Source organism: Cryptomeria japonica, chromosome 3, assembly GCF_030272615.1.
Source record: "Cryptomeria japonica chromosome 3, Sugi_1.0, whole genome shotgun sequence".
Taxonomy (NCBI): Eukaryota; Viridiplantae; Streptophyta; class Pinopsida; order Cupressales; family Cupressaceae; genus Cryptomeria; species Cryptomeria japonica.
Genome location: NC_081407.1, coordinates 252,889,319 through 252,911,747, shown reverse-complemented (window position 1 = coordinate 252,911,747; position 22,429 = coordinate 252,889,319). Strand labels below are relative to the sequence as shown.

At 33.4% G+C, this 22,429-nt stretch overlaps 1 protein-coding gene across 1 annotated transcript; it reads left to right on the top strand.

The window, feature by feature from the left end:
• The first annotated feature begins 713 nt into the window (after positions 1–713).
• LOC131045642 (peroxidase 4) lies at positions 714–2,431 on the top strand. The gene is made up of 4 exons (XM_057979254.2): positions 714–984; positions 1,203–1,394; positions 1,498–1,663; positions 1,793–2,431. The coding sequence occupies exons 1-4, from the start codon at positions 721–723 to the stop codon at positions 2,176–2,178; spliced, it is 1,008 nt and encodes a 335-aa protein (XP_057835237.1). The 5' UTR covers positions 714–720; the 3' UTR covers positions 2,179–2,431.
• Positions 2,432–22,429: the final 19,998 nt, after the last annotated feature.

Below are 22,429 nucleotides of genomic sequence, written 5' to 3'. Positions count from 1 at the left end.
CTTGTATGTCCATTCTAAATTTGTTGCACTTTCTTCATCCCATTAACCTAATTTAGTCATTCTTGAACAGTCCTACATTTCTTTAAAGATAAAATGACAATATAGGAGGATCACTCCACTTGAGAGAAAGAAGGTTTAACAGAAGAGATAATCCACGACGTTGTGTTCTTCCCACATATTTTCTCGAAGGATTAAACTAATAACATCATTCAGTATCAAATGATCCTCAACCTGTTTAGTTTCTCACTTCAAATACAATGATATCAATTAAAAAACAACATTGCTTATAGGTTTCCATTCAGATACTTCAGGTTGGATTAGTACGCTACCCTAATGGCACCTAAAACCTAATAGTCGCGTTGACGCTTACCTCAACAACCCTTCTGTCTCGCCGAATGTTACTGAAAAGTTATCTAGCTGCTTCGCATTATAGACCAAGACTTGTTCATTGTTCGATTAAAGAAACTTAATTACATTCATGTAACATGCCGAAAATTCTTGCGTGGGCCACACACATTTGGAAAATGCCCACTTCTGTTCCTTTTAGACTTTAGAGAGACTCGGATGTCGATAGGTTTGTGGAATTTTCTTCTCAAAATGAGCCTATCAGAAATCAAGTATTGCTGAATGCAAAGTTCGGATATTTCGAACAAATTTAGTGAAACCCTTGCTAAATTGTCATAACCTCCATAAAAAAAATTGAGATTGAATCCTATAAATATGATACAAGAGGTTGATGAACTCATCCAAGCTTTGATCATAGAAATGGCTTCCGCCATGTTGCTAAAAATTAGTCTTGCATGCTTTGCTATAGTATTCCTGTCTTCGACCTCTGTGTATGCTCAACTTAGTGCAAACTTTTATGCCAAGTCTTGTCCTCAACTATTGTCCACAGTCAAGGCGGCAGTGAAGAAAGCAGTGGCCAATGAAAAACGAATGGGTGCATCGTTACTTCGCTTACATTTTCATGACTGTTTCGTCAATGTAAGTTATGTTAGGATTGTTTAGTAATTCCTTTCGCTTGTACAGTTTGTACGTTTTATATGATAAGTATTCAGAAGTCTTTTGATACATCTAAGGCAATGGTAATACGTTCATCACCAGTTAATCTATTAGTATAACAGTTTATTGTATTTTCAATTTTATTTGTGTTTGTGGGAGTTTATAAAGATTTCGGTTCATTTGAATTCCCGAGAAAACAGGGCTGCGATGGATCTATTCTGCTAGATGACTCTTCAAGTTTAACTGGTGAGAAAACTGCAGTCCCAAATCTTAATTCGGTTAGAGGTTTCGACGTCATAGACAACATCAAATCCCAGGTCGAAAAAGTTTGCAGTGGAGTAGTTTCATGTGCCGATATTTTGACAATAGCTGCTCGTGATTCTGTTGTGGAAGTAAGCCATAGTTAAATCCTTCCATTTTTCTTTTCTTCTGCATACCTTCGAAAGCTCATCCAAGATTAACATTGTGATCATTGTTGTCTTCTTTTTTTTCTAGTTGGGAGGTCCTTCTTGGACAGTCCCATTGGGAAGAAGGGATTCCAGAACAGCGAGCAAACGTGGTGCAAATAATAACATTCCACCACCGACTTCCAGTCTAAGTAACCTCATCTCTAAATTTCAGGCACAGGGACTTTCTACAAAAGAAATGGTAGCACTTGCAGGTAAGCATCTTTTCATTTTAAGTTTACAAAGTGCTTGATTACTTCCTAAAATTATGGTAGATGATTTGCAGAATTCCGTTGCTATTTTAGAGTCGCTAAACATTTTGTTTTTCTATTTTTATTTTGCAGGAGGTCACACAATCGGTCAGGCAAGATGCACCAGTTTCAGAGCTCACATCTACAATGATTCCAACATAGTGAAGACATATGCTACTTCTTTGCAGGCAAAATGTCCGAGAAGTGGTAGTGACAACAACCTCTCTCCTTTAGATCTCCAAACTCCCACCGTCTTTGAAAACAACTACTACAAAAATCTCCAAAACCAGAAAGGGCTCTTACACTCTGATCAGCAGCTTTTCAATGGAGGGTCTACAGATTCTCAGGTTAAAACATACAGTAGCAATCAGAATGCCTTCTTCAATGATTTCGCAGCCGCCATGGTGAAGATGGGGAACATTAAGCCTCTGACTGGTAGCAGCGGAGAGATCCGAAAGAATTGTAGGAAGCCCAACTAATAGTTTCTCAACTTTTCATATTCTAGCGTTCTATATTATTATAGAATGAACATCGAGTGTTTAGAGTAATTTATATAATTTGCCACTGCGAAATCGTTTGAGCAGCTTACTGCAAAGAGGCTAAATGATCTGCATAGGATAAAAATACCCAGAGCAAATAATAACAATATAGTTATGTAAGATGGATTTATTGTTCTGGTTGAAAATAAGAAATTATAATTAAGATATGAAATTTCTACGTTTATAATGACTAGTTAAATTTTCTAAGACTTAGTTGTTTAGATATTTTTCTTGACAAGTTTAGGATTTAATGATCTATCATCAAATTCTATGATTATCATCAGTACATGATAGAAAAGAAGAAAGAATATAATAATGAATATATTTATTTATTAATTTTTAATTTAACATTTGTCTTTTGAAATAATATAAAAGTATAATAGAATCACATCAATTATAATGTAATATAACTTTTTTAGTGAATTTTTTCTGAAATATTATAAAATCATGATTAAATAAGATCAAAGTTTTATAATTAATTTTAAAAACAATAAAAAATTATAACTTGATTATCTTAAAATTTCATTACTAAATCTAAAAAACATAATAAATATTTTTAAATAATATTTGACCAAAATTATAAATAATTCAAATTCAAATACAAATCAATTTTTATTGTTTTGACTAAAATCAATTGTTTTTTGCTCTCACTAAAATGAGGACCAAGATTCTTAGATGTTGCTTTACGTACATTTTTGGCTTATCCTCAATAGCTTTTTGACTAGCTTGGCGTTCTACGTACGAAATTCAAAGAAGGGGATTGTTAATAAAAGACGGGTCAAATATTAACTCATTGACACGACAGCAGAATCAATTGACCGAGTGTTGCGTAGAAAGCGAAGTTGTTGAGTAGGTAACCTACTAACCGGATAAAGGCTTAAGTTGCCTATTTTATTTGTTTAAAGCTGCAATTCAAATGTTAATGCACACCCCTATATATATATGTGTGTGTGAGTAGAATAGTTTTTTGTTTTTGTTTTTCTATTTATTTGATATAATCTTCTATAAAATTTGATTGTCTATTAATGTAAAAATTATAAATATGGTCTCGGATTCAAATTTATTTATTGAGTTTTTGAGACCAGCAGCTACCATAAACGATTCTAGGGTTTACTTTGAATTTACATTTTTCTACAATCTCAAGTGTTAAAGACTTCCATAAAATTTTGAGATAGATTCAAGTAGAAATGAATAAGTTTTATTATGCCAAATAAGAAAAAATTTCGTAATGTTTAAATGAATAAGTTTTTTTCTATGTTATAGAAGTGCTCTCATGACTTTAAAATAGACTAGTTGTAATAAGATTAGCCTTGGTATGCATCTAATCTTGTTCATCAGTATAAGGTTGGTAGGCAAAGGGAGGATGACATAGCAAGTAAATTTACAAAACTTTGAATTGTAAATGATTTGTAATTGTTGCTATTGTGTTGTTTGATTGCCATCATAGATGAGATGGTTAAGAAATAGATCACAAATATGATTATTGATTAGATTTAATAGCACGGTCAAACAATTAGTATATTAATGACTACTTGAAGATTAAAAGTATGAAACAACATATTCTCAAAAACTAAAGATAGATGATAAATTTAGAATATGCTAAATAAGAGCAACCCATTAATGAAAACAAAGAAATTTATTTTTAAAAAAAGGTATGAAACCTACCTAACTAATGGATTCTTTCATTTTCATATTAAATACATATTACGGATAATATTAAATGATAGACATAGATTGAAAGTTAGAGAGTAAGAAAATGAATTCTTAGTCGTATACGTAAAGGTGGATTCATTGTATCGATGGGTACAGGAAGAAAATACTAAGCAAGACAGGTGGCGATCGTTTGGAATAATGTGGAAGGTTTTGAATCAGTCACATCAAACAGAACTTTGAAATTGTTTAGTTTGGGCCTAATCACCCTCCAAGTGTGTACGTAGAATTCTTCGCTACGCGTTTGTGCATGTGTTGCTTTTTGACAAGCATAACGTTCTACCTACGAAATCAAGGCAAAGGAGATCGTGACAAAAGAAGCTTAAAACAACTTATTCACATGACAGCTTAATCAGGTCAAAAATAATATTTTATTGAGGTATCAGTATATCTAAATTTTAAAAATATATGTAAAATATGTCAAGAGAATCATCTCTAAAATAAATGTTCTTCTAAAATACTAAACATCAAGAATACAAATCCATTCAAAAAACTGTGAATCTAGCTGGAGATAAGTGGCAAGGGTTCTATTTTATTTGGAGTAATAAAATAACACCTCCACAAAATCTGAAACATGACATATTTCATGCATTTAACAGTGATTTGCATGTCAATTTGTTTCAAAAATGGACTTTTGTTTACGGACATTTTGATTGTCATTGCAGATGCCTCTCTCATAACTCTCAGCATAATAAAGAAAAAGTAAAGTTAATTATAATTAACCCGACGTTCTATTAATGAAATTCAGGTAAAGAAATCATTGATAAAATAGATTAAAAATAATTCATTCTTATGATAGTGTAATCATTCATTTATGTTGTGTGGTAGATTGGGTATTCCAATTTTGTGTTTCTTTTTAGTAGGTTGGTAGGTTTATTGTTTAAATCAAAGATTTTGGATTAATTGAGTATGATTTTTTTGTTGTTGTTGAGATGTCATTAAGAAAACTATAATCTAAGAAGTATTAATTAAGTTATTTTTTGTTGAGATGTCTATGTAGTAACATGTTTTGTTGTTTGTTGAACAAATTTCATTAAAAAGTTTCTTTAATTTGATTATTAGTGATAATGTCAATACCAATAAATTTGGAGTTATGACTTATTCTATTATAAAATATAAAAAATAATTCATTCCATTAAGTGTGATGTCATATCTTGATACTTTTGTTGAGGTGTCATAAACTATAAAGAAAATAATAATCAAAGGGGTACACTAAGTTGTATTCTGTTGATCTCTCTATGTTGTAACATGATTTGTTATTTCTTTGATGTGACTTATTTTGAAAACTGTATTTCATTTGATTATATTAGTAGTAATAGTCAATACCAATAATTTGAAGTAATGATTTGCATTATAAAATAAACAAATAAAAAAAGTTTAAAAATTAATTATTCATTATGTTTTATTTGTATATTTATTTAGTACAACATGATTTATTACCTTTTTAATATGACTTTTGTAAAACAACTAATTTCATATAATTATTAGTAATGATAGTCAATACTAATAATTTTGAAGGTACGACTAGCTATACTATAATATTATAATTTATGGTCTTTTAATATCTCATTACACTCACAACTACTAAGACTCATTCAAGATTTTATAAAATATTAAAAGGTATTTTCACATTTAATTATTTTTTTGTTCAAATGAATAAATGAACCAATTCCTTTCCCTTTGCCTCTAGATTTTCTTATTCATTTTCTAGGAACAATTATGTCTTGTTGGAGCTTTTACTTGTTTATGAGTTTCATAACCCATTGTCCCAAATTTGATATCCTTGTAAGGAGTTGACTCGTGGCTTCTTGTTGTTTCAATGATAGTTATGTTGAGCCTAAGTTGAGTGTTAACTTATTACCACCTAAGAGCATGCATGAAGAAATTTCTCTTAATCTAATATATACCTTGCCTAAGAGTGTTGATAATCCTTCCACTTGTGATTCTCATGATGAGGATGGACCTTAAATATAAGTGTCTACTGAAAAATTGGGGAAGATTGACAAGAAATTGCAAGATCTTCAATACTTTTTCAGTCAATAAAACTTGGTTGGAGAGGCGGTCCCCTTGATTGAAGGCATATGAAAGTTGAGTCAAAATGAAGAACAAGGTATGGAAGTTCTATGTGGCATATCTCACATAATAGATGACTATGAAGTTAGCTAGTTGCATGGAAGTGGTTGGACATTCTATTCCTCCAAACCAAGTTGAGATACCCATGCTTATGCCTACATCTATAATCAATGATCATATCTACACATATTCTATCATGGTTACTACTACTAAAAAAAAGGATAATGTTATCCATCTTACCAATGGGGGCAATATTATCATAAAATATTCTTATGTTCCACCTCCAACCAATCTCCCTTTTATATCTCAAAACATAAACCAACCATCTCCTCGACCTACTTACCACAATGTTCCATGTACCTACCACACTATACCTTCAAATCCTCCATCATAATCCAACATTACCTATTTTAATTCATCCACCGAGGCTACCATAAACCAGTTGTTGCGAAATGTTCCATATTTATTATAATAATTGACCTACATAACCCAATATCAACCCACTATTCCTTCATATATCGCAAGTACTCCAATTTCCATGAATATCCTTCGAACTCTACTCCCATAAAATATTGAGGTCCCTCATTTTGATAAATATAATGAAAAAGGTGACCCCATAATCTTGTGAAATTTTGTTCACATTATGTAATGAATTGTTCTATGATGAAAAAGTTCTTGCAAAACTCTTTGCTCAATCCTTAAAATATATTGCCTAGGAATTCTTTTTGTCCTTGCTTGATTATTCAATTGTTAAAATTTCACAATTAGTAGCTACTTTTTACAACATTTTCAAACCAACATTAGACCACAAGTTACTTTTATTGATTTATTTCATTTCAAACAAGGTGTAAAGGAAAAATTGACTAATTTTATTGGTAGATATTAACATTTGTATTCTTAAATTACTTATGCTATTCTCAATGTTGATATTCAAAGAGTGCTTATTGATAATTTATGTATTGGAGAAAATATTTTTGTTTTTTAGTACCCATATTTCACACACTAGTGCACAACACTTCATCAATATCAACCTTAGGTTAGTCAATGTGAAGCCTTTTCATCTTTTCCTCTAGTTGATTGGACTAAATATGCTCAACAAACATACTAAGGCTTTGGAAAACAAAATAAAACTTTATTAGGGTCAACAAAAGTAATTCTTCCAATGAGATTGATACTCAAGTTGTAGCTATAACACCCCCTATTGTAGCTCACTGTTTTTTTTAACCATTCAAACGTCACAAATTTACACCCCTTTTTTAGTCTTTGCATTCCAATATGATTAGAATGATTAATAAAAAAATGATGAAGGTTACTCCTATCCATCCTATAGAGACCTCAAAACCATTACCTTCTTCGTTTAACTCAAATTACTTTTGTCAATATCATTGACAACCAAGCCATGACATGGAGAAATGTATACATATAAAGTATGAAATTCAAGACCTCATTGATTCAAATTATATAATGGTAGATGGCATGAATAAATCTATAGCACCACCTAATCAAAACCTATGAATCCTTACCAATCCTTTTCCTTTACATTCAAACAATGTTGTTAAGCATAAAAATGATAGCTATATAGTTGTTGATGACATATGTAATAAAGACAACAATATTGTGAACTTGATAGATCAAGGGAAACCTAAGCCTAGGAATCAACCTAATAGTAGATTTACCTCAAGTGTTATTGTGAATTCACTTGATGGTCCATTATAAATTACTAAGAAAATTAAAGATAAACTCTCATATGAAGTACTTGTTGATCAAGTATGTATGGTGATTTTTATTACACAAGAATTTATTTACATGCATGAATTAAATCAACACACATATGATTAATCTAATATCTTGATCAAGGGGCATGATGGTTTGATTTTTCCTACCATAGGTTCCATCACCCTTCTCATGGACATTGGCTCTAAGTACTTAGATGTTCCTTTTACCATTATCCCTACTTTAGACCAATTGCATGTGAATTTGGGTCATCATTGGATCACATCCATGTGGTAAGTCCCTTCTACCATTCATAACTATTTTAAATTATCCTCACAATGGGAAAATCATAACTATAAATCATAGTATTTACTATCCTTTAGCTATTTGTAAAAACTTTACCCTTGATTACTTTTAGCATAAAAAACCTCAACCACTTAAAACTCATCAAGATATCGTATTTTTTTCCTACCAAAAGCTTAATCCAATATGATAGATGGCTTATCCCTAGGCAATCCCTAAAGATTTACTTCACTTGCCACCCCTAAGGATCCTTTATCGGCTATGGATATAGTAGTAGCTCTTCTTGTCCCATAGGTCATGAGTGATCCATATTTTGGATAGGGACTCCTTAAAAATCCTACCATTCATCCTATATATGTTGTGGCTCCACCTCCATGATCATATAATGGATAAAATGTTAAACACCAAGCAAATTCTATCTCTCAACCTTTAGTGGTTCCTTCTATTCCTCCTTCGATTCCTAGATGAAAGGAAGAAAGTAATTAATTTTAAGTGATCCCTGACATTCTTCTATAAAATCTTTGAGTCATAACTAACAAAATAATTGTGTGAAAGAACACCGACAAAGGCATCATTAGAGTACTCATGAGCTTGCTTCCAAAATTGATTCATCTCCTAAGTAGTTGAATGTTAATTTGATCCCATCTTTTTAGCCTTCATTTTCATCCTCCACAATTAGAGAGGAGCATTATCTTAAACAACCTCACCAAACTTTGAATTCTTTGATTCAAAATGTTTTTTTTTTCTTCTTCTTCTTCTTCTCTATTGGGAATATGGTGTCTCAACCTTGCATTTACATAAGGTTACTATTTATAATAAGTTTTTGTTTGAGCACAAATTGGTGTGAAAATTTTCCCAAATATTTTGATTGGGTGGATAAGCATGCCAATAAATTTTTGGAGCAAGATCATAACTAGATTTGAGGATATTAAAGTTTTTCATTTTTGGAAGTTGCGATAAATGTTTCAAATTCAATTTTGAGGAATTTAGAAGCTCTGAAATAGCCTAAAAAGTGTACATAACTAGAATTGAGGTTTATGAGGTGATATATCATGTCACGATATTTCCAGTGATTCAAATGGTTCCTCAATCAGACACAACTCAAAATTTATGGCCTTCAGAAGATTGGTCTCCTCAAATAGGAAATATAAAATGCATGAAATATGCAAATGAGTTGTACAAGGGATTTACATGTGGTTATGTGTGTTTTTACATATCATAGGGCATATAGGATTAGAGATATAAGATTGGTTCCACTTTATTGAGTGGTTTTAGCCCATGATTTTTTAGTTCTATTTGATAGTTTCATGTATTATATCTCCAATATATGGGTGCGTGAGATGGAGGTTATGTGTAAGAGGCTTATAAATATTTAGTTACCTCTAAATCTCTGGTTGGTGATGCTCTTGTGATAAGCCTTCTTCGCAAGTATATTATAATCTATTATTAATTTTGGAATAATATATTCAATGGATTTTGGAGTGTGGGCTTTTTCTCCTGAAAGAGTTTTCCTCACATAAATCAAATGTTGTGTTGTGCTATGCATACTATTATGTCTATTTTTGTTAATTTTATGTAACTGTTGTAACAATCTATAAAAAAATTTGCATTACCCTCCTCTCAAGGTTAGTGTAGTAATTTGTTCCACTACTTAAATTTATTACAAGTGGTATCAAAGATTGATCACCTTTGGTTTCAGTTGTGAGTTGTTGAGTTTTTTAAACTAATCCAGATTTGAGTGGGAGCTTGTGTAGAAGATAATTTTTTATCTCCTTGTAGGAATTTTCAGATGACAAGTTCGTTAAGGAGAATAGAAGTGGAGAATTTTTTTAGAAGTAATTTTTCAAGATGTCAAAGTTTTTATATTGAATATAGAAAAAAAAAATACATATAACAATATTTCAAACTGAACTGTAGTGACATAATATACTAACAATATATCATATATTATGTCCAAGACCTGATTAAAAGTTGACCATCTAACTATGAATATGATTATCTAGTATGAGAGTCAATACACTATAACAAACACTAAATAAATGCATGCTTTATACAAAACAACCATTGAATTATCTATACAAATAAAAAAATAGAGACTGTATGCTCTAAGATTCACTAGTCCACCCAAGCTGTCCAACCAAGGGGACCCTCCATCCAAATCACTTGTCTACCATTCCTAATCGAGACTGTGGCATGGGCTACCAGTTGGGCAAATTATTGTCTGACCATCTTTCTACCCTCATCGATCTCATTCATAAGGGTTGCTAATGCATTAAAAAAGGGAGTCCTCTCCATATTGGCCCTACTCCATATGTAACATTGAGATATTTATGATGTTTAAGTCCTTGTGTGCCCATCCTCCAAGAATCTCTCAAAATTAATCTTTTCTAATCTCATTACAATAGTGACCTACACATCAACAAGGTAAAATGTGGATTTTCTAAAAAGACTCAGTAAGCACCCTAGCTCTACCCCGATACTCATCTTCATTTCTAATTTTCCATATGAACCATAAAATTTCACAAGATAGTATAAACTAAAATAGATTATAGTTGTTTTCTAAACCATGTACAAAACCAATGACAATGTTCATAATATTAATAGTATTATCAATTGTAATACCGAATAGGAGCCAAATCTCCTTAGCTATTATGCATTCAAAGAATACACGGTTAGTAGTTTCTACTGCTTTACAAACACTACACAAATCAATAGCATTCTTCTCATTCCTAAAGGGTAGTCTATTAAGAATAAATGACCATTTGAAGCATTTCTTCTTAGGAGCCATAGTGCTACTGCATATCCTAATAAGAGTATTATGTCATTGTTTGTTAAGGAAACCAAAATGCCACACATAATAAATATGAGCAATAATATCGTTACTACAAGATAAATCATTATAAACAAGCTTAGTTTTTGTCCTCATAAGTGGAGTGTCATCCATCTAGATATAAGAGAGAGACATGTCAATATTAACCATACAAGGTTTAGGGAGTTGGAGAATATTACATGCTTCTCTTAGCATAGAATAAGTTCTCCAATTGGATGCAAGAATGTGAATTTTCATAGACAATTCAGATCATGAGATTACATGACCATTAATGATAACATCTTTAAAAAAACATATACCTTTACTAGCCCATCTCTTAGTTGAGCACCCTTGAATAAGAGCAAGGGGTTTATCTTTGTGTAAAATATTCCACCATATAGACCCCTCCCCACAAATATTACCATTACTATTGACCCTACAATTAGCTCGACCCATTTCCTAATAGATTCCCAACCTTTCCAAATAGCTTTAAACAAAGAAGAACTTGGTGTGGAGACAATTTAGTTCCTAGCAACTAGATTGCTAAAGAGGAGAGACTTCCAAGATTTGTCTTGTTTGGGTATAGCCATCCTAATATTATTCCTAACAAGAACCTTCAAAGGCTCTTCTACTTCTAGCGCATTAAATATCGATTTAGCAGCAAGAGTAATACCTTGAAGTTTGAGGTCCTTCAACCCTAGGCCCTCCATCCTTTTATCCATACAACATCATCCCCATTTAACAGAGTGCCTCTTCTTATTTCATCTCCCATCCGACCATAAAAAGTTCCTAATGCTTTTATGTATATCATTAATTTGGTAGTTGCTAAACATCCACACCCATGCATAGTATAGGCTATCTGATGATAGAATATTTTGACAAACTTGAATTCTCCTTGCGAGAGACAAATAATGTTTATCCCATTTTCTTAATTTAGTGTCCAAATTTCCCTTGATCAAAAGCCACATTTATTTCAAACGAGGGCATACATAGAAGGGTATACTCAGATATCTAACTTGCTTAGAGGGTCCTCCCCACTGGTAACCAAATTTACTTAGCTAGTTAGGGGGGTTCTCCAGCCAACCCAATAATATAGTCTTGGATTATGATATTTTAGCTCTAGAGGCTTCACCAAATAAACTGAGCTTAGTCATCAAGTAATCCATGTTCTTGTTTAACTCAATAAATGAAGTAGTATCATCAACAAACTAGATGTTTAACAAGTCAGCCTTATTTGAAAGACTGATTCCTCTATCTCTTGGTGAGAGAGTAGCATCCCTCAACATGTAAAAAATTGCATCAGAAGAAATGATAAATAAGGCAAGTGCCAGAGGGTATCCTTGTCTAATGGATCTTCCTAGTTTAAAATATTTAGTTACAAAACCATTGATTTCAAACTGAGAAGAGGCATCTCTAAGTAGGCCCTAAACCAAATGACAGAACTCCTTGGGGAATATAAAGTCCTACAACATCATGATAAGAAAACCCCACTCAACACAGTCATAGGCCTTCTCAAAATCCAAGACGAACATGGCCATTTTGGTTTTTAGTCTTTTCCCAACTCATAGCTTCTTATCTTTTAATAAGATTCTTGAGAATGTATTTGCCTTTGATGAACCCTATGTGAGTAGAACATATGAAGCCAAGTAAAATATCCACTAGTTTGAGGGCCAAAATCTTAGCAAGGATATTGTAAGAAACATTAAGTAGAGTAATAAGCATCCAATTCTTGATTAGATATTTACCCCCTTCTTTAGGAAGAAGTTTAATAATTCCTTCATTGGTGTTAGGACCAAGAGAAAACTTGTCTATTGCTTCCTTATATACTAACTATAGATCTTCACTTATCCATTCAATGTTATCCTTGTAAAATTCAATGAGTAGTCAATCTAGTCTAGGGGCCTTATCATTATTCAAAGGACTGATGAATCTCCTAATTTCCTTAATGGAGATGGTTTGCTTGAGACAAAGAGTATCCTCTGAAGAGATAGGGTTTGGAATTAGTCTCTTACATTTATCCCTAGAAATGACACAAGAGGGGTTGTCTTAAGAGGTAAACATTTTTTGATAATATTGGAAGAATTCATATTTAATCCCTCATCATCCACGATCTCTTTCACTTCAACCTAAATTCTATCAATCTTCTCCCTATATTCCTTCTACTTCAGCATATTAAAAATGAATTTAGATCATTTTCCCCTTAGTTGTAGCCAGTTCAATCTAGCTGTGATTTCGGCTCTTGTGATCTTGTCTTGTTGTATGTTCCTCAGAAGATTCCTAAATTGAGTCATAGTTTGGGTGAACTTAAGATTGTAGGGGTCTTTTTGGGCCAGAGCCTCCATCATCTAAAGATTATCTATTAGATCTTCTTCCACTTTCCTACTATCCTTGGCTTTCTTCCTCCCAAGTGTTTTAAGAGAACATTACCAACTACTAACATTATGGTTCCATCTTTCTAATCTTTTTATTAGGGCCACTGTACCATCTATCATTGATTTATCTTATCATATATACAATAGTGAGAACATCTTGGTCATCCAAGAGTTTAGTGTTCACTATGATTGTATCCTCCTTTACATTATTAAAAGGAACCATGTCTTCAAATAGACCAAAGAGACAATCAGGTTATGGTTTGATAATACGAATGGGTAGACTTTGACAAAGACACCATTACTATCTTGCATAAAGGAGGATTCCTTATTGGTGTAGAACCTATCTAGCCTATAGTAGATTCTTTTATGGTTTCTTTGGAATTTAGACCAAGTAAACTAAATCCCCTCATGCTCCTTTAAACCTTCTAAGGGATCAAATAGCCTTATCTTATTTTTCATTCTATACTACTGCAACTTCTCTCCTCCCTTCCAATCAATGTTCACACCTCCCAACTTATCATCAATATATTCAATCATATTGAAATCACCCCTGATAATTCAGGGAATGTTTGGAAGAGAGAAAAGTCATTGCCACATCTTTGTTCTCTCTCTATGATCAGTCGAGGCATATATAGAGAAGGCACCAATTTTTATGTTACATAGGTTAAAAGTAGACCATAAAACTATATTACATGGTGAGGAGCTATAATTTCAGATAAAATCATTCCATTTACCATTAATAAGCAAGACAACACAACCTTTCCTTTCTCATGTTTTGTGGCAATTTGACATGCATCTTTCCATATAAATTTTACATTCACTTCTAGTGTAAACTTAATTGCTTTGATTTCTTGAGGAATTTCTATGTCTGCATCGCTGTGCTATCTTGAGAAACATTTTGACCACATGCTTCCTATTAGGGGATTCAAGCCCCCTAATGTTCCAAGAGATGCACTTCATCACCATTAGTATATCATTTACTTAGATTTCTTGGCAGCCATATTATAAAGCTGCTAAAACACCTGGGGAATTCCACTTTAGAATCAAGTTTTTAAGGGAGGGGGGGTATTTTTCCTTTAGAGCCTTTAGGCTTGCCTGTTTTTCACCTTGCTTGGATTAATTTTCCTTTACGAGAAGGAACAAGAGTTTCACCATTGCTGATCTTCAACATCCTCTTGAATATCAAGCTCACACTCTAGATCCCCACTACTGAACAAGTTGTTGGAATTCAACTCTGCCTCCACTTCAGACTTAGAATAGATATCTTCTAGGGAATCTTCACAGTTGTTTAACTCACTAGAACCATAAGGTACTATGGCAAGGATGAGAGACTTATCAAGGATAGATGCTTTAATTGACGAGCCAATAGTAATATTTTGGGGGGTTGGAGGGGAAGTGTATAGCCCTTAGGTATAAATATCCATAGACTCCTTAATAGGAGCAAAATTCTCAGAATGAACCTCTGAAAGAATGTCAAAAATTTTGGATACTTTTAGGGGCTTTGTAGTCTCCGGAGGGGTGGTATTCTTCCCCCTAACCTAGCCAAATAATTGTTGGCTCTTTTTTTATTCTCAAACCCTTTAACAATAGATTTAACCATAGAATTTATTTTACCATTGGAAAACCTTATCTTACGTGGGGAGGAACCAGAGTCATAATCCATGGGCACCGAGAAAGAGCCATTTCTAGGGGGGTCAAAATGAGAACTACTCAAGTTGTCCTTGATAGAGTCTTTAATTTTATCCATGGCCAATTGCTAGGCATTTTTCCTTCTAGTCTTATGATTTTTAGGAGCCAAAAATTGGTCAGAGTACTTTTGAGACTCGCTAAGTTTATCTATAACATCAACAATTGTCAAGTGAAGAGGGGCTTTAGAACTCAAATCCCCAAATTTAATAGAGCAGTCAAGCACCAAAAGATAGTTAATAGGGTTTGAGACTGCTTCTTTAACAACCACTTTGAGAAAGTCCAGTTTTTCCAACAGAGGGGAATGACTATTTAGGTCATTCTCAGATGGAGAGGGATCCTTACCTCCAATAATAACTATAGAGATAACATTTCCATAATTACTAGGTGTGGTGCCCCTCCCTGATATATCTTTCCTTTTTGTGCATTGATAAACTATGTTGATATACCTTAGACTACCTTGTGATGCTTTTGACAGTTGCTCATGGATTTATTTATGATTTGGATGCTTCATTGTGGATTATAGACATATTATATTTGCACTTGACATTATGATTTCGTGTGGATGATGACATTCATAAATTATTATGATGATATACTCTTATATGTACTCATTTTATATGTGTGGTTTATATTTGTTTATGGTGATTTGATGATATCTTATGATGTACTAACCCTATTTCATGATTGTATTGGATGAGTTGATGCTATGATTGGTGTGAATATTTACTATTGTATTTGTGATAGAGATGATGTCATATCACTCATTGTGAGCATGATATTATGTTGTGATTCTCTTCATTTGTCTACCTATTTTATGATATACATTATTGTATATGTTGTCGTACATGTTTTGGTGATGACACGTTTGCAGGTACCAGACATCAACTCCACCTGGCTCCACAAGTATGAGCATGTCTTCATCTGAATGGCAAGTTGATTGGAGTTGACATGAAAACCCATTCTACAGTCTAGGTTTAAGTTGATTACCATTGTCAATTTGGTGTCTTGATGTGGGTTGTTGTTTACCATCAGTGGTCTCTTGAGTTATCCTATGTTGGGTTGTTTTGGAGTGTTATGGTTATTGATTAATTAAATCATTAATTAATTAATTAATTAATATAGTTTAATAATGTGAAATTAATTTAGTGGATTTACATAGTTTATAATAATGAATTAAATAAATAATTGATATTAATATTTAATATTAATATTTAATATTAATAAGAGAATAATATTGGGATTTATATTTAATAAGTGATTTTATATTATTGATTTAATAATTTGGGTATTTATTTATAAACCTTTGGTTATTTTATTAATGGGCTTTTATATTTAATTGTACCCATGATTTAATTGTACTATTGTGTTCCCCTTTTATTTATTGGAGTAATTAAATATTATATTTATTTTACCTAACCTATCTTATTATTGGTTGAGTTATTGAGGTAAGTTATTTAAATAATATTTTATATATTTTACCTTGGTTTTTCATAAGGTTGGTATGAAATATAATTTTATGCAATTTAATGAATGGCCGACATATTTTCTATAATTTTGAATGAATTTCTATTTAATGAGTTTTCTGATCATTGCTAGGGGTTGGCTTCCGAAAAGAATTTGCATTGTTGAAGATTGGATTTTGGATTTTGCTGAAGTTTGGCTGGAATTTGGTTGTGCATTGCTCTTCACCAAGATTCTTAGACCTTTTCTTCATTTTCTTTGTTTGAGGTCTTCTTCTCTTCTGTATTTTGATTTTGAAAGAATGTATGCGCCGTGTCTGTGAAAAAGAATGTAGTAAGGCTAGGAAAATTAGTAATGAAGTAGGATTATTTGTTTCTAGCCTATTAATAATAAATACAATGGGGGTTGATGTTTATATTGGTTGTGTTTTGGGATATTGCCGAGAATGGCTTGGTTCCTTTTCCCTGTGTGTTGTAATGCAATTGTATTTGTTCCCTAGCATATTGTCTATTTGTCTTGGGTGGAATTTGGTTGTAATTGTTTAGTTGTTATGCTCGTGAATTGAGGAGCTAAGTGCTTTCTAGGATTTCATCTTTTGTGAGCCTCCTATGTATTATCGGGAATGTTCTCAAAGGCTTGTTTAAGTCATATGTATTTAATTTATTCTTCTCCCTTATTTGACTGGTTTAGGTGTTTTATGGGTTGGATTTTGCCTTGTGAATTCATATTGAAGGTTTTTTTATTATTTATTACCTTAGTCGTAATTATTTTTTCTATTTCCTAAGTTTTCATCTTAAATGAGCTAGAACTTTGTTCATATCAGCTAATTCTATGTATGTGCCAAACCGAGTTGTATATCCACTGTTTAATTTATCATATGTGCTACTTTATCATTTTTATACACTAATTTGTTTGTCATTTGCGCTATCTAATTTGTCATATGTACTATTTAGCTATGTGTATGCGTTGTTTTATTGGTCAAAAGAACTACTAAATCATCTGTCAAAAGTGTTACTCTGTGGAACATATGAGCTATTCTACTTTAATTGGATGTTTGATTCATTTCTGGTGTTTTTAGAGTCTTTGTTTGGATACTTTCGTCTATCCAAAGGCAAGGTCTCTGTGTTATGAGTATCCTAAGGTGATTCGAGACTGCGCCTTTTGTTATGTTTTAGACAAGATGAGAAATACCTTGCTACAATGTTGGGCTCTTTGGTATAAATACCATTTCTGGTGGTATTTGATTTATGTGGTCTATGAGGCTATGATGTTGGCTTTATTATGCATTTATGATATTCTTATTGTGCATTTTAATTTTGAAAGAATGCATCCGTCATTTCTGTGAAAAAGAATGTAGTAGGGCTAGGAAAATTGGTAATGAAGTAGGATTATTTGTTTCTAGCCTAAAAATAATATACATTGGGGGTTGATGTTTATATTGGTTGTATTTTTGGATATTGCTGAGAACGACTTGGTTCCTTTCCCCTGTGTGTTGTAATGCAATTGTATTTGTTCCCTAGAATATTGTTTATTTGTCTTGGGTGAAATTTGGTAGTAATTGTTTAGTTGTTATGCTCATGAATTGAGGAGCTAAGTGTTTTCTCGAATTTCATCTTTTGTGAGCCTCCTATGTATTATCGAGAATGTTCTCAGAGCCTTGTTTAAGTCATATGTATTTGATTTATTGTTCTCCCTTATTTGATTGGTTTAGGTGTTTTATGGGTTGGATTTTGCTTTGTGAATTCATATTGAAGGTTGTAATTATTATTTATTACCTTAGTCATAATTATTTCTTTTGTTTCCTAAGTTTTCATCTTAAATGAGCTAAAAACTTGTTTGTATGCGTTGATTCTGTGTATGTGCAAAACCGGGTTGTATATCCACTGTTTAATATATCGTATGCGCTACTTCATCATTTGTATACACTAATTTGTTTGTCATTTGCACTATCTAATTTATCATATGTGATATTTAGCTATGTGTGTGCATTGTTTTATTGGTCAAAAGCATTGCTAAATCATCTATCAGAAGCACTAATCTATAGAACATATGTGCTATTCTACTTTAATTGGATATTTGAATCATTTCTGGTGTTTTCAAAGTTTTTGTTTGGATACTTTCATTGTCCAAAGGCAAGGTCTGTGTGTTATAATTATCCTCAGGTGATTTGGGACTGTGCCTTTTGTTATGTTTTATACAAGATGAGAAATACCTTGCTACAGTGTTGGACTCTTTGGTATAAATGTCATTTATGGTGGTATCCGATTTATGTGGTCTATGAGGCTGTGATGTTGGCGTTATTGTGCATTTATGATATTCTTATTCTTATGGAGATCTTGGATAGCTAGATTATGTTTTATGAGCACTTTTTTATTTGCATATGCTTATGTTCTAACCTTAAGGCCTATGTGTATGCTTAGGGAGAGTGGGCTTCCATGAATCTGTTGAGGTCACGAGGAATAGACTCCTAGGATTCCTTGTTATTTGGAGCCGAGGTCTGGACCATTTAGATAGATCATTGGAGGTTTATTGTATTAATCATGTGATAACATAATAATTAATCTAAGGTGGGTTGGGTAGTAGTAACTCATCTAAGTAAGATAAGAAATGTGTTTTTGGTGTCGTATCTCATGGCTTGGACACCAGAGTGAGGTGGAATATCTGGTAACTAGATAAACCAAACTCCCTTTCTGTATGTGTATCACGGATGCCAGGATGAGTTCTAGGATATCCTTATTGGTTATAGCATGTGATGACACTCTTCCCTACATGTTGGTCCTGGTTCCTTATGCCTTGTATTGTGGTGCCTCTGGATGTCCTGTATGGTGGATTATGTCATTTTTTGTGGTCTTGGAGTTATTTATCTCTTTGGTTCTTAGGTGTTAGCCTAGATCTAGATTGTGAGTGGTATCTTGTGTCATCTCCCAGCATGGGGGTGGTTCCATTGGTTCCACATGATCAATTTCTTTGATGCCCTCTTCCATTGGGATATTCTTCATTGGATTCTCTTGTGTGGATGTGGATATCTCATCTCTTTAGCTATGGATGACTCTTGTAGCAAATTATTGTAATATGATTCATTTGGCATTTAAGTTAGTAGGACTTAGGAGATGGTTGTAATTGAGAAAGAAGAATTATGTAATTGATGTTATGACATCTTGTAACCATTATTCTACTTCTTATGTATCTTTGATAGAAATTCATTAATGGAAATAATGGAATTGGCATTATGGTTATGCATTTAGTGATATATATATATATATATATAATGTGATTTAAGAAATGAAGTAGAATATGGTAAGCAATAATATTAAAGAAAGTGGATATGTTAACAATTGACACTCATCTACTGGATATCAATACTTGATTAGTGGTTTAAGGTTGCCATTGATGGAAACTACTCTTAAAATTCCTATCTGGTAATCAAGAATCTTGATATTTGGAAGTGGATATGAACTGGTAGCCAGTCAACTAATATTTAAGGTTGAGAAGAGCACTTTTGTGTTGGGATTGTGTTTTCGTTGATGTCACTAGTAAGTATGGGATGTTAACCAGTCATTGGAGTCACCGGTATACAAATTAGTGTTGGAGACATAAGTTGATGTTGATTGGTGAATAGGCATTGGAGATAGTTGGCTTTATGACAATGCCAACTGATGAGTTCAATGAGTGGCAGTATGTTGTTGCCAACTAGTAAGCATGTGATCGGTAAGGAAGCAACATTAAGCAAATGGAGAAAGTGTAGGCAACCAGTATGCAATTTGATGGTCCAATCAGTAGGACTCCCATAGGATAAAGATGTTGTCACCGATTTAAGAGAAGAATGACTAAAAGTGTGTTGCCTCAGATATCAAGGAAGACATATGGAAGTATATCGGGTTATGTGTAGAAGATGTATTTTCTCAAACAAGGAAGTCATATTGGTGCAATATCGGAAGTAGAATGAGCACAATATGTTGACAACCATTCCCATCAGTCATTTGCTAGCAGGTGACAAGGATCCACTCCCACCATTAAGTAATAGTGCTTAGCTTATCTCCCAATATGCATGGAATGCATTATCTCTCTGGGATAGGTTTGTCAAGAAGTTTAAGGTGGGTGATTGTGACCTCACACTAGATGAACAAGTGAAACACAAAGATGCCTCAGGTGCATGAAACCAGAGATGTGCACCAGATCAACAAGAGTAGGCATGAAGAGCCATTGTAAAAGAAGAGGAAGAATGAGTTGTGATGTGTTTGCGACCTTGGCAAATTAGTTGAGAGGAACCAATGAATTGAAGATGAAGGTTAGGTTGAGCAGCTACAGACATGGAGTTACCAAAATATTGATATCAACAAAGATCCTTGTTGATGATTGATGTATGTGTTGTCATTCCACCGGTGTGATAGGAAGTGCACATTAAAGACTATTGACATGTCAATGTTAATCGGTAAGAGAGAAAAGAGTACAAAAGTGAAATGCTCCTATTGGATGAATTTGAGCATGTAGTGGATTGACAAGGTTGGTTACTAGGATAATGTATCCCTTCAGAATAATAGGTGACTGCATGGCTCAAAGGTTGTCCGGTTAGGGAATAACCGACAAGGAAAGAAGATCTATAGTATAGAGGATGCACTAGTTGTGTGTTGTGGTTGGTGATTAAGTCTGAGCTAACAGAGGGAGCTGAGGTGGATGACGACAAAGATGACACGTAGTATCTAAGTGGAAAACATACAATAGTCAATGAAGAGTGTTCTGGAAAGGTTGATGATGAGTTGGTCGATATTAAATGAAGACCCCAAATATCACAGGTTGACTGCAGGGTTTTGCGGCTCAAGACAGATCATAGGACAAAGATCTGATTCATTGGCATCATGATCGATGTAGGATGTCCAAGTGCAGATCGGATTTGGTGAAGACCAATAGAGAGATCATTTAATGTGATTGACAAATTAAGCTTGATGATCAGTTTGTCATGTTTGCTAAATATAGCAAATGTGTATTGGAGCCAGTGAGATTGGCGGTGATGTCTGATTGCTTATAGGTCATCAATCCCCATGCAAATCAGATATGATTTGATAGTATCCACGGTCGTTGGAAGGAACCCTAGCATGCCACGCTTGAATGTCCATCTTGGTGGGAAAGCTCAAGTATAAATATGCAGACTAGAGTTCATTGAGGATGATGTTGTAGGCCAAATAGAGGAGAAGAAGAGCACATTGGTGGTTTAGTCCAAGTATAATCTGTGGAAGATCATAAAAGACTGAGAATGTGTGGAAGTGCAATCGACAAGATGACTTAAGAGGGGTTTAACTAGAAGGTTAGAGTGATACGTAAGCTACCAAGAGGGTAATAGTTAAGTGAACTAGTAGTGCTTGAACTGGCAGAAGGTAGCAGAGAGTGAAATGATGTAGAGTGAATGTCAGTAGAAAACTAGCATAACACATAGAAGAGTTTGACCAGTAAGAAGAGTAACTGATAACCAAGTGTAGAGTCTAACAGTCTATCAAACTGGTAGAGTCTGCACCATTAAGGAATTTGTAGTGAGAAAAGGAGAGCAGAGAAAGTGTGAGAAGAGACCAGAGAAGGTGGAGGCTAAGTTGAGGATGAGTCAGATTACCGATAGAGAATAGAGCAGAGGAATAGCGATTGAGAAGAGTTGAACCGGTAGATTATTTTGATTGTAAGAGGTTATGTAAATCATTTTTAACTGGGGTATTACTTTTATATTGTTTATAGACATTGTAAATTCTGAGTTAGAGCTCAATGTAGGGGTTGGTGCTCCTTGGCTTGGTGCCCTAAAATCAAGGGTTGGTGCTCCTTAGGTTGGTGCCTTACAATTTGTATCAGTGTTTATTGTGAGGCTAGATTGGAGTAGTAGACTCTAACAACATTTCTCATCAAGGTTTTCTAGATCCAGTGTTATGTGATGTGCCTTTTGTGTATGTTTGCTTTTTGGTATTTCTCCCTATCTCACTGGTATATTCATCTTGTGTTAGATCTACTAACTAGTACGCACATTAAGGATTTAAAGGGTTAAGTTTAGAAACTATTGATTCACCCCCCTCTCAATGGCATC